This window comes from Oncorhynchus clarkii, chromosome 21, assembly GCF_045791955.1.
Source record: "Oncorhynchus clarkii lewisi isolate Uvic-CL-2024 chromosome 21, UVic_Ocla_1.0, whole genome shotgun sequence".
NCBI lineage: Eukaryota > Metazoa > Chordata > Actinopteri > Salmoniformes > Salmonidae > Oncorhynchus > Oncorhynchus clarkii.
Window position 1 is genome coordinate 42,601,518 of NC_092167.1, and position 13,825 is coordinate 42,615,342.

The following is a 13,825-nucleotide window of genomic DNA, read 5'->3' on the forward strand; positions in this document are numbered from 1 at the left end:
TATTGATTACACCGATAGTCGGGTGGGACAAGGCCAGAATAGTGCGACCTAGTCATGCTTGCAAATTGGTCCGTAGGTCATCTGAGGATGAGACTAGTCCTGTAAATGGATGATGTTTTAATTTTACTCCGGTTATGTTTTTGAGTGAGGTAGTGCACTGTATTCATTTCTGGGATGAGTCATCTCAGTACATTAAAGATATTGGATTGTAGTTCTTCTGTTTGATTAATAGCGTACTTAATTTACAAGATTACGGTATGACGCTTAAACATATTCACACATTATAATTATGTTGACATTGCGTTACTTACACAGACATCTGCAGTATTGAAGACACGAAGCAGAGTGTTCCCCTTTGTATGTAGGCCTATAGGTTGTTTTCAGATAGGAGCTCATTTGGTAATCAAATTATTTATGTTTAATTAGGTCATTATAGAAACAACACCTTTTTAATTGAACTCCTGTTTATACTAGGCTGCAGTCGCTTGACCTTAGTCTCTGGCCCATTTAAAAGGCATTGCAAGTTAAAACGTGGAGCATTTATCCTGTGTGACCTTTGCTTCTAGGCACATTTTTATCTCGTCCCCGTTGTCACATTCTATGATACCCTGTAGTCATTTATGTTGGTCTTCGGGAGATGGGAAGTGACTGCTCAATGGTTCTCAGTAAGGTCCTTGATGTTACCCAGATAGAGGAAAGATAGATTGTGTACCAACCCTTTCTCCATCACAAGTATTTTGTAAGACATACCAGACACGGAGTACCCGATTTAACAAAACTCCAGGCCATAGTCTATGCAGCTGTACTTAAAAAATATATTCATAGCGAAAGATGTGATTGTGATGTAGCATATGCATTGTTGTCTACCACAGGTCACATAGTATAACAGTTTAGTTTATAGATACAATTGTTCTTATTTCGTTTGGAGCTGCTTCATTTCGACCATACAAATCATTTCCAATGTTGCCTCATTGAAAATGCTCTTCAATGGCAACAACTTGAGAGGTTAAGTCGGCAATGCATGCTGACTGACGCTCTCATCCATTACTGACTTAAAACCGTCCCATGCTATGCATGACTGCTTGGGCTGCAACAAAATGGCCTCCACCGACTATAACTGGAAGTGCATGGGAGTTTGAGTGTGTGATTTTTTTATGCCCTCCTTCTTCCCTTCCCTGCCTCCGTGCATGGCCGACACAGACAAAGGGGTGGTGCTGGGCTCTGACACACCCTCCTCAGAAGGGGTGGCCACCTCCCTTCGCTTCACCAGGCCTTCTCAACCCGGCTCATCTTCTTCCGCAAACTACGGGAGCGACCCACCTGACGGAAAGCAAGATGATTCACCGACTGTGACGTCCCCCGTGTCTGAGAGGATTAAGGCACTGGAGGCCATGGCAGCAAAGAAGGAGCTCAAGAACGACGGCGGCTTCCCTCACTTCAAAGAGCGTCACTATGACACGTCTCCTACTGAGGCGCCAACAGAGAGCACCTCACCCTTCCAGACAAAAGGAGCCTCCATTGATCAGGAATCGCCAGAATCCCCCTTTGAGGTCATGGGAGAAGCCCGACAAGGTAGTGAGTTTGAAGATACTGCAGACTGGATGAGAGCTCACTTACCCCCTGTGCCCGACTTTGAAGATGCTCTTGTATCAGAGGAGGATGGCAAATCCCAAGCGATAAAAGTGGCAGATAAAGTGGTGCCTGATGACCCAGAGGCGTTTGCCTGTGTCCCTGACGCTTTCATGGACTCTCCCATTGAAAGGCCTGAACTGAAAAATGTCTTCAAAGACCCAGCGCAGCAGCCTAGCGTCGAGGACGAATTTGATCTGAGCTTCCTACCTAAAGCTTACATAGCAGACACCCAAGGCCCCCCTGACCTTCATTCCGAGCTCACTGCTTCGCCTGCTCCTCCTGCTGGTTTGGACTCACCCTCTCCTTCCTCTGACTCGAAAGAGAAGGATTTGAAGACCAAGCAGGCCCCATGGGGTGGTGACCTGGCGCACCAAGGGGTAGTCGACAGCTCAGGAGACTCTAAGGACACCGTCATCGAGGACACCGCCTCCATTCCTGGCCCCTCTTTGTCAAGTGATGCCACACCTGCCCATAACCCCTCTGTTCCATCTCTCCCTACTGAAGAAAAGGAAACTCCGCCAGCGAAGCAGCCAATGTGGGTCCCTACCATCAATGTTATTGAGACGGACGAGCCAAATTACAGCGATGAGGAGATGGAGATTGAAATGGAGGATGAAAATTATGAAGTTGTAGAAGACCCTGTGAAAGAGGCACCAAAAATACCTGAGCCACAACCAGATGTGACTAAAAAGGAATTTTCCCAAATTCCTCCCTTAGAATATGAGGGTTATTCTCCTCCCTCCTCTCCTGTCGACTCTGATGAATACTCACCTAAACACAAGATCCTGAAATCTGATTTGGATACAGATAATATGAAGACCACAGTACCTAATGATGAGTCAAAGGGCTCAAGTGCTGAGGTTTCACAAGCACAGAAAGTGGAGTCTGACCACTCACAGATCCCCAATGAGTCTAATGGAAAGTCTTCCCCTTCTACTGCCAAATCTCCTGAGAAAACCGCAGAGAACCTTTCAGACTTTCCAGAATATGATGACGATGACTGGTCGACTGGCGCGCAAGATATCTTAATTAAATTGAGCTCTGCTAATGTTGCAGCTCAGGATCTTCCACTTTGCCCCTCATCCAAGTTTGAAGAGAAGCCAGAGTCTGATATTAAGGAGGATTATATGCAGACAGTTGAGCTTTCAAAACCCAACTATATGGAGGATGACGCAATCCGTAAATACGACAGACAGTTTTTTGAAGATGAAGACGCATTTCCATCCATGAATGACACCATTGATGATAAAGAGCTGAACTTTAACACTGTACCTGAGCCTTCTCCTTCCAATCCAACCTCGCAGATCCATATTGGAACACTACTCCCTCAAAACAATGCAACCACTGTGGAGCAGGATATCCCCTCGATGGCTGACGTGGACTCCTTCCCCAAGCCAGTTGGAGGCCAGCCATCTCCCAGGGAGTTTCCCAAAGATCCATTCGCCTCTTTCCAGAGCGAACTGCCTGGCAGCACCCTGGAGCCCAAGACTGAGAAGAAATTGAATGATGAAATCCTCATTACAGATAGTGTTGTCAACAGCAAGACACTTCCGGCTCAGGAAGCTGAAGCAGGACACCAGTCACCAGACAATACCAGTGACCCAGAAAGCATTGAGCCGGACTGCTCTGTCTCTGGTGCCACGGACAGCTTCGTCGAGTTCATGAGGGAGTGCCTGAAGTCACGACAGGACGAAGATCCAGAAGACCTCAGTCAAGATCTCACAGCCAAGGATGAGTGTCCTAAAACAGGCGCCCCTCCCTCCCAGCCCACACCAACCATGGTCATGGATCTGGAGCAGGAACGCCTCACTATCAATGCCCTCAAAGAATTGGGCAGCAGCCAAGAGGAGGAGGCTGACCTCCAGTCTAGTATCAAGGCTTCTGAGAAATCCCAGTCTTCCTTTATATCAACAACCTCCGACCCTCCTTCTCCCCAAAACAAACCTGCTTCCAACGGTGTATATTCCAAAGAGGTAGAGGCCATCGACGTGTGGGTGGCTGAGGCCTACCACCTTGCAGAGCATGTCTTGGCAGCAATACTAACGCACTTGTCAGGTAACATGTCTTCCCTCTGGGATCTGTGCTTGCTAACCTCACACAAGCAAAGCACAATGATCCCTCTCTCTCTCTCACTCGTCAGGTAACATGTCTTCCCTCTGGGATCTGTGCCTGCTAACCTCACACAAGCAAAGCACAATGATCCCTCTTCCCCTCTCTCTCTCTCACTTGCACCTTTCTCCCATCTTGGTCCTCCTATTCAAAATAGGAGCACACTAACTATATAACATATGGTATATAATCACCATGTTGATTCTTTAAAAAAATTCTGATACAGGCGCCATGGCTGTATTACCGAAATATTTATTTTAGAGTGCAGATATTACAAAAGTCAAAAGGTTCAAACTATATATTGTGCTGTGTGTGTATTTTCCAAATGATCCCCCATGTCCTTAAGCTTGGCAGTAATCATGGTCGGACAGTGGGTGGTGGGCAGTTCAAACGTGGCTTCCTGGTGTCTGCTTGCAATGTCCCTGGAAGTCAGGCGGAATAGTCGATCCACCAGTGTTGGGTTTCTGCTTTGGGCGACGTTCCACACTTGAACAGGACGGGATACGATCATTCCAGAGACTGATGGTCATTTTCACGGAGCGGACTTTACTAAACCTTTTTTAATGATGACATCATTCATTATTATGATCCTGCTGGATTGGATGTTACAAAGCATGTCCAGACTCCGTAGAGAGCGTTATGTGAAAAATACTCCGATTTTCATGAGTCATTGCGGGCTGCTCTCAGATCTGTATGTGCCTAAGTGTGAGTTGGCAAAAGGCCATACAGATGGGACCAGGCTAGGGGGCATTGGCCCTCTTTGTATTTTGTGTGAAAATTGTCACAGAAAGCTGAGATGCAGGGTACCAATCGCTCTAATTAATCTTGTCCTCTCCTCTTGAATCATGGTACAGCACCCCCCCCCCCCCCCCCCCCCCCCCCCTTCCCTTATCTGGAAAATTATACGCCGTGTGACCAATTTGGTTTCAATGGTACAAAGGATGATGTAAATGGACTTCTGCTCAATATCTATCTCAAATCGTCAAATCAAATATTATTTGTCACATGCACCGATTACAACAGTGAAATGCTTACTTACGAGCCCTTAACCAACAATGCAGTTCAAGAAAGTATTTACAAAAATAAACTGAAGTAAAAAAAAAATATATATTTTGCCATATGATCATCCAATTGCATACATTGTAACAATGACAGCAGTGATTATACTGTCTAACAAGCTGTAAAGTATATTCTATTTATATACATTTAGTGTAATGGGTGTGTGCTTTTGATTTACCCAGTGGCAGGATAGCCCTCTTCACAGTGTAGTGTTAAAGCAAATAGGGGACCTCTTCCTATTCTCTTCCTGCTCAGTGCAAAAATGAAATCCAAACCTGGCACACATTGACTGGTATGCAGACAAGTGAATGCAGGATGCACTCAAACCCGTACAGTCGCTGTGAGCTTAACCTACACCATGGGCATGCTATGGAACGTTAGGTCATCACTGAGGCAACCAGTAACTCGGGGAAGGTATATGCCATGCAGTCGCGGAGGGAATGATAAAGTTTTACAGTTAAGTACTGTTTGAAAGATGCTTTAGCACAATGTGTTTATAGTAAAGGCTAAAGGCATTTTTATTGTAACATATTGATCAATAATGCACTATATATACACAGAGTTTACCCAACATTGGCAACGCCTTCCTCATATTGAGTTGCACCCCCTTTTGCCCTCAGAACAGCCTCAATTCGTCGGGGCATGGACTCTACAAGGGGTCAAAAGCGTTCCACAGGGATGCTGGCCCATGTTGACTCCAATGCTTCCCACAGTTGTGTCAAGTTGGCTGGATGTCCTTTGGGTGGTGGACCATTCTTGATACGCAGGAAACTGTTGAGCGTGAAACACAGCAGTGTTTCAGTTCTTGACACAAACCTGTGCTCCTGGCATCTAGTACCATACCCCGTTCAAAGGCACTTAAATCTTTATTCCTGCCCATTCACCCTCTGAATGGCACACGTACACAATCCGTGTCTCAAGGCTTATAAATCCTCCTTTAACCCGTCTCCTCCCCTTCATCTACGCTGATTTGAAGTGGATTGAACAGGTGACATCCATAAGGGATGATAGATTGACCAGGTGAAAGCTGTTTAATGGAAGGAGCAGGTGTTCATAATGTTGACTAGTGGTTACTGTATACTTAAAGACCAAAATTCAAAAAGCATAGCTTAAATATTTGGGTCTATTTTTCTCTCAATCTGCTACATGTATAGGATTTCTCTTTTTAAGTGCCCATTTTTTCCTTTTGAACCTTGTCCTGTCCCTCAGCTTCCACAGTGTTGCTGCCTCAACTCCGCAGGCTGGCTAGGTGAGTTAAGTTTATTTTAGTGCGTTTTTAACTACCTGTTTTAGTTGGATTGGCTCCATTGTTGATATATTCAGCGTGGGTATACCAGTTTTCCATCAATGGGCCTCCAAAGAAATTGATCTGCTCCTGCTGATATGAATCAGTCATCTTCCCAAATAGGGTACACATTTGGACTGTTGTATCTTTGGTTAGTAAGAACATCTCGACTTGCTGCCAGGCCTTTAAAGATTAGTTCAAATCAGGCAGTCCGATTTGTGTTAATCTTGTGTTTATGTGGACTGTGAGGGATAGGGCCAGCCAGTCGGAAGGAAGTGGATCATGTGAAGACTTGAATCCAACTTACCCACCCATGCCAATGTGTGTAATCACCTATGGTATTTCAATTGCATAATGAAGATTTATCAGCTGGTTTAGCTTCACAGGAGTAAAGGATTTCAGTCTGTGTCCAGGCTGTTGTATTAGGTCAAACACACACACATACATACTGCCAAGCAGGAGGTGGTGTGATGCCTGTACCTCTAAGAGCTGGTTGCTGTCCAGTGAGGTGGAAAGCAGCCCACTGCAGCTCTGTTGACACTGGGAACACTGCTTGAGCCTGTAACACGAAGGGGGGGGGCACGATAATGAACGAGGGCCGTCAGCCCAGGCTGCCTCCTTGTGGGTACCGGCAAGCAGGCTGGGAGGGACTCGGACCCCTGCAGTGCTGGGTGAGGAAACCCCACTTGTTCACTCGGCGCTGCTCAGCAGACAGTCAGGCGGCATCAGGAACATTAGAGTGCTGTCTGTCCTCAACAACAACAGGGGCGCTGCTGCTCTGCCAGTCTGTAAATAAGTTTTTATTTTTCACCGTCAAGCAACTGTGGTTCACGTTTGAACTGATACACAACTCTTCATATTGTAGTATATTTGGAACAATGTTATTTAATAATGGAGATTTAGATTTTTGATAAACACACCTGCGGAAGAGCAGTGTTTTATTACGTTAGTTGTAAGAAAACATTACTAAATTAGAGGAAGGGTGAAAGAGCACTATGAGAACCAAGTATCTTAATTTATTCCCTCAAACCTCCCTCGTTCAATAAACACCCACACAGTTGTCTAGAATTGCCAGTTAATAACAATGACACACCGCAGCCAATATGAGTGTCAACACATTGTTTTTCTTCTCCACTCAATCTTGTGTAAATTTGAGCCTTTACTATGTGCATTCCTGGATAAATTCATATTACCCATCTGTAACACTGCCCCACGACGCAGCTGCTTACTAGCTGATAACATGACGATATTAATCTTAGCTGCCCTATTTTGACATGCATTTCCCACGGTAGGCCTGTAGACGAGACATGCTAGATTTGAGTGTCGGTATGTAGGGCCGGGGGGGTGTAGTGAATGAGTGAAACCAAAACGCCAACAGAATTTCCTCTGTGGTTGCATTATGGATCCTCTAGAGGAGAGTGGGAGGGGTTGTGTGTGTGTGTGTGTGTGTGTCTGCGCTGCTCTGCTCTCCCCCTTAATCAGCTGAAACACACAGCAGCCCAAGCCTGGAGCCCCCAGAGGCACGTGGGGAGTCAGCCATTTACCCAAGGTTTCTTTAAATGCCTCCTTTACATGCAGATGAAGGGAGGCCATAACAGGGTTGCGTAACAACAGCTCTGTATAGAGAATATACATTCTGCATGCATGACTCACACACACACACTTTTTTAAATATATATAGGTCTGAGGTTGGAGATCACAATTTGTTAGTTGTGTGGTCCGTACGCGCTGTGCAATGAGTAACCTTCATTATTTCCTCTTCTCCCTCCTAATCTCTCTACTCCACATATGCTCATAAACAATAAATACACACACACCCCTTTTCCCCCTACACACCCCTATCTCTCACCCACTCTAGTCAAGGACTTGGTGCACTGGCGAGACCCCAAGAAGTCTGGCGTGGTGTTCGGCCTGTCCCTGCTGACGCTCCTGTCCCTGGCGGCGTTCAGCGTCATCAGCGTTGTCTCCTACCTGCTCCTTGCCCTGCTCTGTGTCACCATCTCCTTCCGCATCTACAAGGCTGTCGTCCAGGCCGTGCAGAAGTCCGACGACGGACACCCCTTCAAGTAAAGCAGCATACTTCATAGGGAACCTTGTGATGCTTAACTACCAACTCTTGTATTGGTTTGGTTGTTAGAACATGAAAAAGACTGGTGGTGGTGGTGGTAGTAGGTTGCTTGATAGGAGACACACAGCTGTGGTTCGCAAAATGTCTACCAGACTAGCCTAAGAAGGGCCAGGAATTTGACTCGCCACATGACCAGGAGAAATGCTATGCCCCATTTTATAAGTTATTGCTGTTTTTAGTATGGTGAATATACATCTTCATCGTAGTATTTTTGGTCGCCAATGGGAAATTACTATCTGCTGAAAACCCTCCAAATGGGGAAAAAATATATAGATGCAAAGCTCCAGCAGCATATTTGTGCTTGTTGTCATAACCTTTGCCTGAGTTAATCATTTTATACTGGAGAGGAGGGCTTATTTCGGTTGAGCATCAGAGCCCAGCCGTACAGACTGATGACTAATACAATGGCTGCGTTCCAGGCTGCCTACATAGCACTCGTATCAGATGAAGTAATTTGGATGGGGTTCCTTCAATGTTGAACACTACCTCGGCATTTGCAGAGTTCTGGTAACGTGAACGGGGCCTAATACTCTTTATTATGCCTGAAAACAATTGTTATAATAGGAAAAAAAGACAAACTAGCAATCATGTGAAATTTAAAGCGGCTTGGTTGGTTTAGCGATCTAATTAGCGCTTAGCACATTAGCCTGAAATTACCAAATTAAACCATGAAATTTGTTTTTTTAGTGATTTAGCTCATAGCAGGTTAGCCTAAAATGGTCCAATGACAGCAATTTGTTAGACTAGCATTTAGCAGCTTAGTCTGAGTTCACAGCTTCATCTACCATGCTGTGGTTGGTTCTCCTCAGAGCTCTGATGGAGAAGGATGTCAGCGTTCCCCCTGAGACCTTCCGCAAGCACGTGGACGCCAGTCTGACCCACATCAACCGACTCCTAAAACAGCTGCGCAAACTCTTCCTAGTCGAGGACCTCATCGACTCCCTGAAGGTGAGTTTAGGGGTCTGTCCTTCTGCCTGCCTGTCAGTCAGTTGTCATTCCCCCCTTTGGGTATCTGACCCTCGGTTCATGATTGATAGTGTTAGAGCAGTGACTCCATCCATAGTAGCCCTTGTGTGTTTGTGTGCATCGTCTTGCATCTTACCTCATTTAGGGTCTTGTGCTCACACACCCTTGTGTGTGTAAATATGTACGGGACCCTAAACATGATATCAAGCTTGACAGTCCTAAACTGACTGACGCCTTCTCAAATTCCTAGGTCTCGTCCCCCTTTAACTCTCTTCTCCTGGCGCACAATCTTTTTATAACTCGCACACTCTGAACACTTCCTGCTGTATGTGTCTTTTAATAAACCTCTAGCAACTCAACCCTATTGTATCCTGCAGTGTTAGTGTGACAGGAATCTATAGTCGAGTTGTTCATGTGACTATGGGAGGGAGAGCGCCATGTTATGGCTGTGTGCATCAATCACACAGGGTAGGTGCTAAATAAGGCCTGGGTTAGTACCGCAGCCATCAGATGGCAGCAAGCTAGTGGACCTAGAACTCAGCTCATGGTTAGCTATGGAGGGGGGAGGGGCAACTTCCAGTGTGCCAGCTCATTAGAGACCCAACATACCAACCTATCAGACCAAGACGACCGTCGCTGGTCCATTCCTCCGCCGCTATGGCAGAGGTGATGCTCCTCCCAGCTTATTAAATCAACCTTCAAACCCTCTCCCTAGCTGGAGGTAGAAGCTGTTCTTAACCTTAGATATAGGATCAGATTACCATACCTACATAACCTAACCTTAGCCAACATGGGGATTAGAAAGATCTTTGACCCAACAACAGTTTGTTTGGGGCAAATTCTCCCTAGTCATTCATACGTATTGCATGTCATGGTGATGAACTGTGGATGTATTCCGTAGGGGGTGGGACTTAAGAGAAGATTCACATAGAAATGTCATGCTATTCTACACGATAGAACCATGCCTGTTCTACATTTCTGTCTGCAAGGTTTGAACTACTTAACCCCTCTTGAACAGGCCACAGGCAACCAGTGTTCTAACCAATGATTTAAATGACCTCATTGGCTGTAACCCGGCTTGTTTTCCTCCCAGCTGGCTGTTGTGATGTGGCTGCTGACCTACGTAGGAGCCGTTTTCAACGGCATCACCATCCTCATCCTGGGTAAGAGGCTATTGCAGCACTGCATGGTGTGCAGCGGTAAACACTTAGCTATTATATTTCAATCTTTGGCGTTTTGAGAACCTTTTCATGTCGGCTGGTTTGAACATGCATGATATCTATGAGAATGAAAGGGGGCTGTCTATTTTACTTAGTGACCTATATTTCCATCTGACCTGGTCTACGGCCAACACGTATTTAATCATCTGGAAATGTTAATGGATGTGAGGCACACAGATTGTTCTCGCTGATGCTGGAGAAATGCATAGTGGGAGTTCAAACATTCCTTTGATGTTTTGTAGAATTGACAGTTTGCATGTCACACCTGTTCGGGGCTTTGCCAACCTGTGAAAGACATGTAAGGCTAATTTACTACACACTCAAATTATATATTTATTTAAAGATAAAAAAATATAAATAATTTGTCTTCTGATGTGTTTAAAGGATTGTTGTGGACTTAAAACATCCAATTTTGTTCTATACTGAACATAAATATATAAACACAACCATTTGTAAGATTTTACTGAGTTACAGTTCATATAAGGAAATCAGTCAATTGAAATAAATTCATTCAGGACTAATCTATGGATACCTTAACAAACAAAAATGTAGAGCGTGGATCAGGAAACCAGTATCTGGTGTGACCACCATCTGCCTCCTGTAGTGCGACACATGCCTTTCACTTAGAGGTGATCAAGCTGTTGATTGTGGAATGTTGTCCCACTCCTCTTCAATGACTGTTCGAAGTTGTTGGATATTGGCGGGAACTGGAACACGCTGTCGCTTAAGAGCATCCCTGACATGTCTGAGTATGCATTATTAGGCCGTGCATTATCATGCTGAAACATGAGGTGATGGCGGCCGATGAAAGGCACAACAATGGACCTCCAGGATCTCTGTGCATTCAAATTGCCAGCAATAAAATACAATTGTGTTCGTTGTCTGTAGCTTGTGCCAGCCAATACCATAACCCCACCACCACCATGGGGCACTCTGTTCACAACGTTGACATCAGCAAACCGCTCTCCCACACAACGCCATACACGTGTATGGTCTGCGGTTGTCAGGCTGGTTGGATGTACTGCCAAGTTCTCTAAAACGGCGTTGGAGGCGGCTTATGGTTGAGAAAATAACATTCTAATCTCGGGTAACAGCTCTGGTGGATATTCCTGCAGTCAGCATGCCAATTGCACGCTTGCTCAAAACTGTGGCATTGTGTTGTGACAAAACTGCACGTTTTAGTAGCCTTTTATTGTCCCCAGCACAAGGTGCACCTGTGTAATGCTTATGCTGTTTAATCGTCTTCTTGATATGCCTCACCTGTCAGGTGGATGGATTATCATGGCAGAGGAGAAATTAGCACTAGCGGATGTAAATTTGCGAGAAACTACCTTTTTTGTGGAAAAAGTCTGGATTCTTTTATTTCCTGTTGCGTTTTAATATTGTTTAAATATTGTGTGTGTAAAAATAGTGTGAATTTCAGTGAAAAAAATCCAAAACCTTGAAAAATAAATCAACAGAATTTGGGCCCTAATAAATACGGCTAAAATAGAATGGGTACATTTTCATGAAGAAAATGTTTCTACTTCAGCTGTCTAAAAATATGTGTGTGGTAGTGGCAGATGTAGACTATAAGTTAATGTAGGTCTGATTTACTTTAGTTGACTGCTATATATTTTGGCACATCAATTATGAAAAAGGGTAGATCTATGCCTCTGAAAAATGCTTAACTCCAATGTATTGGATTTAGCCGTACCCTGACACAAATGATTATACTGTTGCTATCCTGAGCTACTTGTTGTGTGTATGTAATGACCTATACAGTGCATTTGGAAAGTTCTCAGACCTTAAGTTTTTTCCACATTTTGTTACATTACAGCCTTATTCTAAAATTGATTACATTGTTGTCCTCATCAATCTACACACAATACCCCCATAATGAAAAAGTGAAAACAGGTTTTTCAAAATTGTTGGGCATTTTATATAATGGTCACTCTGACAGAGTTCCCTTGTGGAGATGGGAGAACCTTCCAGAAGGACGACCATCTCTGCAGTACTCCACCAATCAGGCATTTATGTTAGAGTGGCCAGACGCAAGCCACTACTTGGTGAAAGGCACATGACAGCCCGCTTGGAGTTTGACCAGAGGACTCTCGGACCATGAAACAAGATTCTCTGGTCTGATGAAACCAAGATTGAACTCGTTGGCCTGAATGTCAAGCGTCATGTCTGGAGGAAAACCTGGCACCATCCCTAAGGTGAAGCATGGTGGTGGCAGCATCATGCTGTGGGGATGTTTTTCAGCGGCAGGGGCTGGGAGACTAGTCAGGATCGAGGCAAAGATAAACAGAGCAAAGTACAGAGATCCTTGATGAAAACCTGCTCCAGACCACTCGGGACCTCAGACAGGTGTGACGGTTCACCTTCCAACAGGCAACGGCCCTTAACACACAGCCAAGACAACACAGGAGGCGCATCGGGACAAGTCTCTGAATGTCCTTGAGTGGCCCGGACTTGAACCCGCTTGAATGTTTCAGGAGAGACCTGAAAATAGCTGTGCTGCGACGCTCCCCATACAACCTGACAGAGCTTGAGAGGATCTGCAGAGACAAATGGGAGAAACTCTCCAAATACAGGTGTGCCAAGCTTGTAGCGTCATACCCAAGAAGACTCAATGTTGTAATTGCTACCAAATATGCTTCAACCAAGTACTGAGTAAAGGGTCTGAAATACTTATGTACAGTTGAAGTCGGAAGTTTACATACACTTAGGTTGGAGTCAATAAAACTAGTTTTTCAACCACTCCACAAATTTCTTGTTAACAAACTATAGTTTAAGTCTGTAAGGACATCTACTTTCTGAATGGCACAAGTAATTTTTCCAAAAATTGTTTAGACAGATTATTTCACTTATAATTCACTGTATCACAATTCCAGTGGGTCAGAAGTTTACATACACTAAGTTGACTGTGCCTTTAAACAGCTTGGAAAATTCCAGAAAATGATGTCATGGCTTTAGAAGCTTCTAATGGGCTAATTGACATAATTTGAGTGAATTGGAGGTGTGGATGTATTTCAAGGCCTACCTTCAAACCCAGTGCCTCTTTGTTTGATATCATAGGAAAATCAAAAGAAATGAGTCAAAAAAATTGTGGACCTCCACCAGTCTTTCATCCTTGGGAGCAATTTCCAAAAGCCTGAAGGTACAACGTTCATCTGTACGAACAATAGTACGCAAGTATAAACACCATGGGACCACGCAGCCATCATACTGCTCAGGAAGGAGACGCATTCTGTCTCCTAGAGATGAACGTACTTTGGTGTGAAAAGTGTAAATCAATTCCAGAACAACAGCAAAGGACCTTGTGAAGATGCTGGAGGAAACGGGTACAAAAGTATCTATAGCCACAGTAAAACAAGTCCTATATCGACATAACCTGAAAGGCCGCTCAGCAAAGAAGAAGCCACTGCTCCAAAACCGCCATCC

The 13,825-nt window shown here is 44.7% G+C and overlaps 1 protein-coding gene across 6 annotated transcripts in view; it reads left to right on the forward strand.

Moving 5' to 3' along the window:
* Positions 1–13,825, forward strand: part of LOC139379070 (reticulon-3-A-like) — a 33,078-nt gene that overhangs the window by 11,175 nt on the left and 8,078 nt on the right. For 4 of the 6 annotated variants that reach the window (XM_071121825.1, XM_071121827.1, XM_071121826.1 and 1 more), the window contains 3 exons: positions 7,944–8,151; positions 9,023–9,161; positions 10,273–10,342. In XM_071121825.1, the coding sequence (XP_070977926.1) occupies positions 7,944–8,151; positions 9,023–9,161; positions 10,273–10,342 (417 nt within the window). Of the gene's footprint in view, positions 1–978; positions 3,688–3,772; positions 4,846–7,943; positions 8,152–9,022; positions 9,162–10,272; positions 10,343–13,825 lie in introns of those variants that run through there. The other 2 variants (XM_071121829.1, XM_071121824.1) reach the window with 2 other exon arrangements.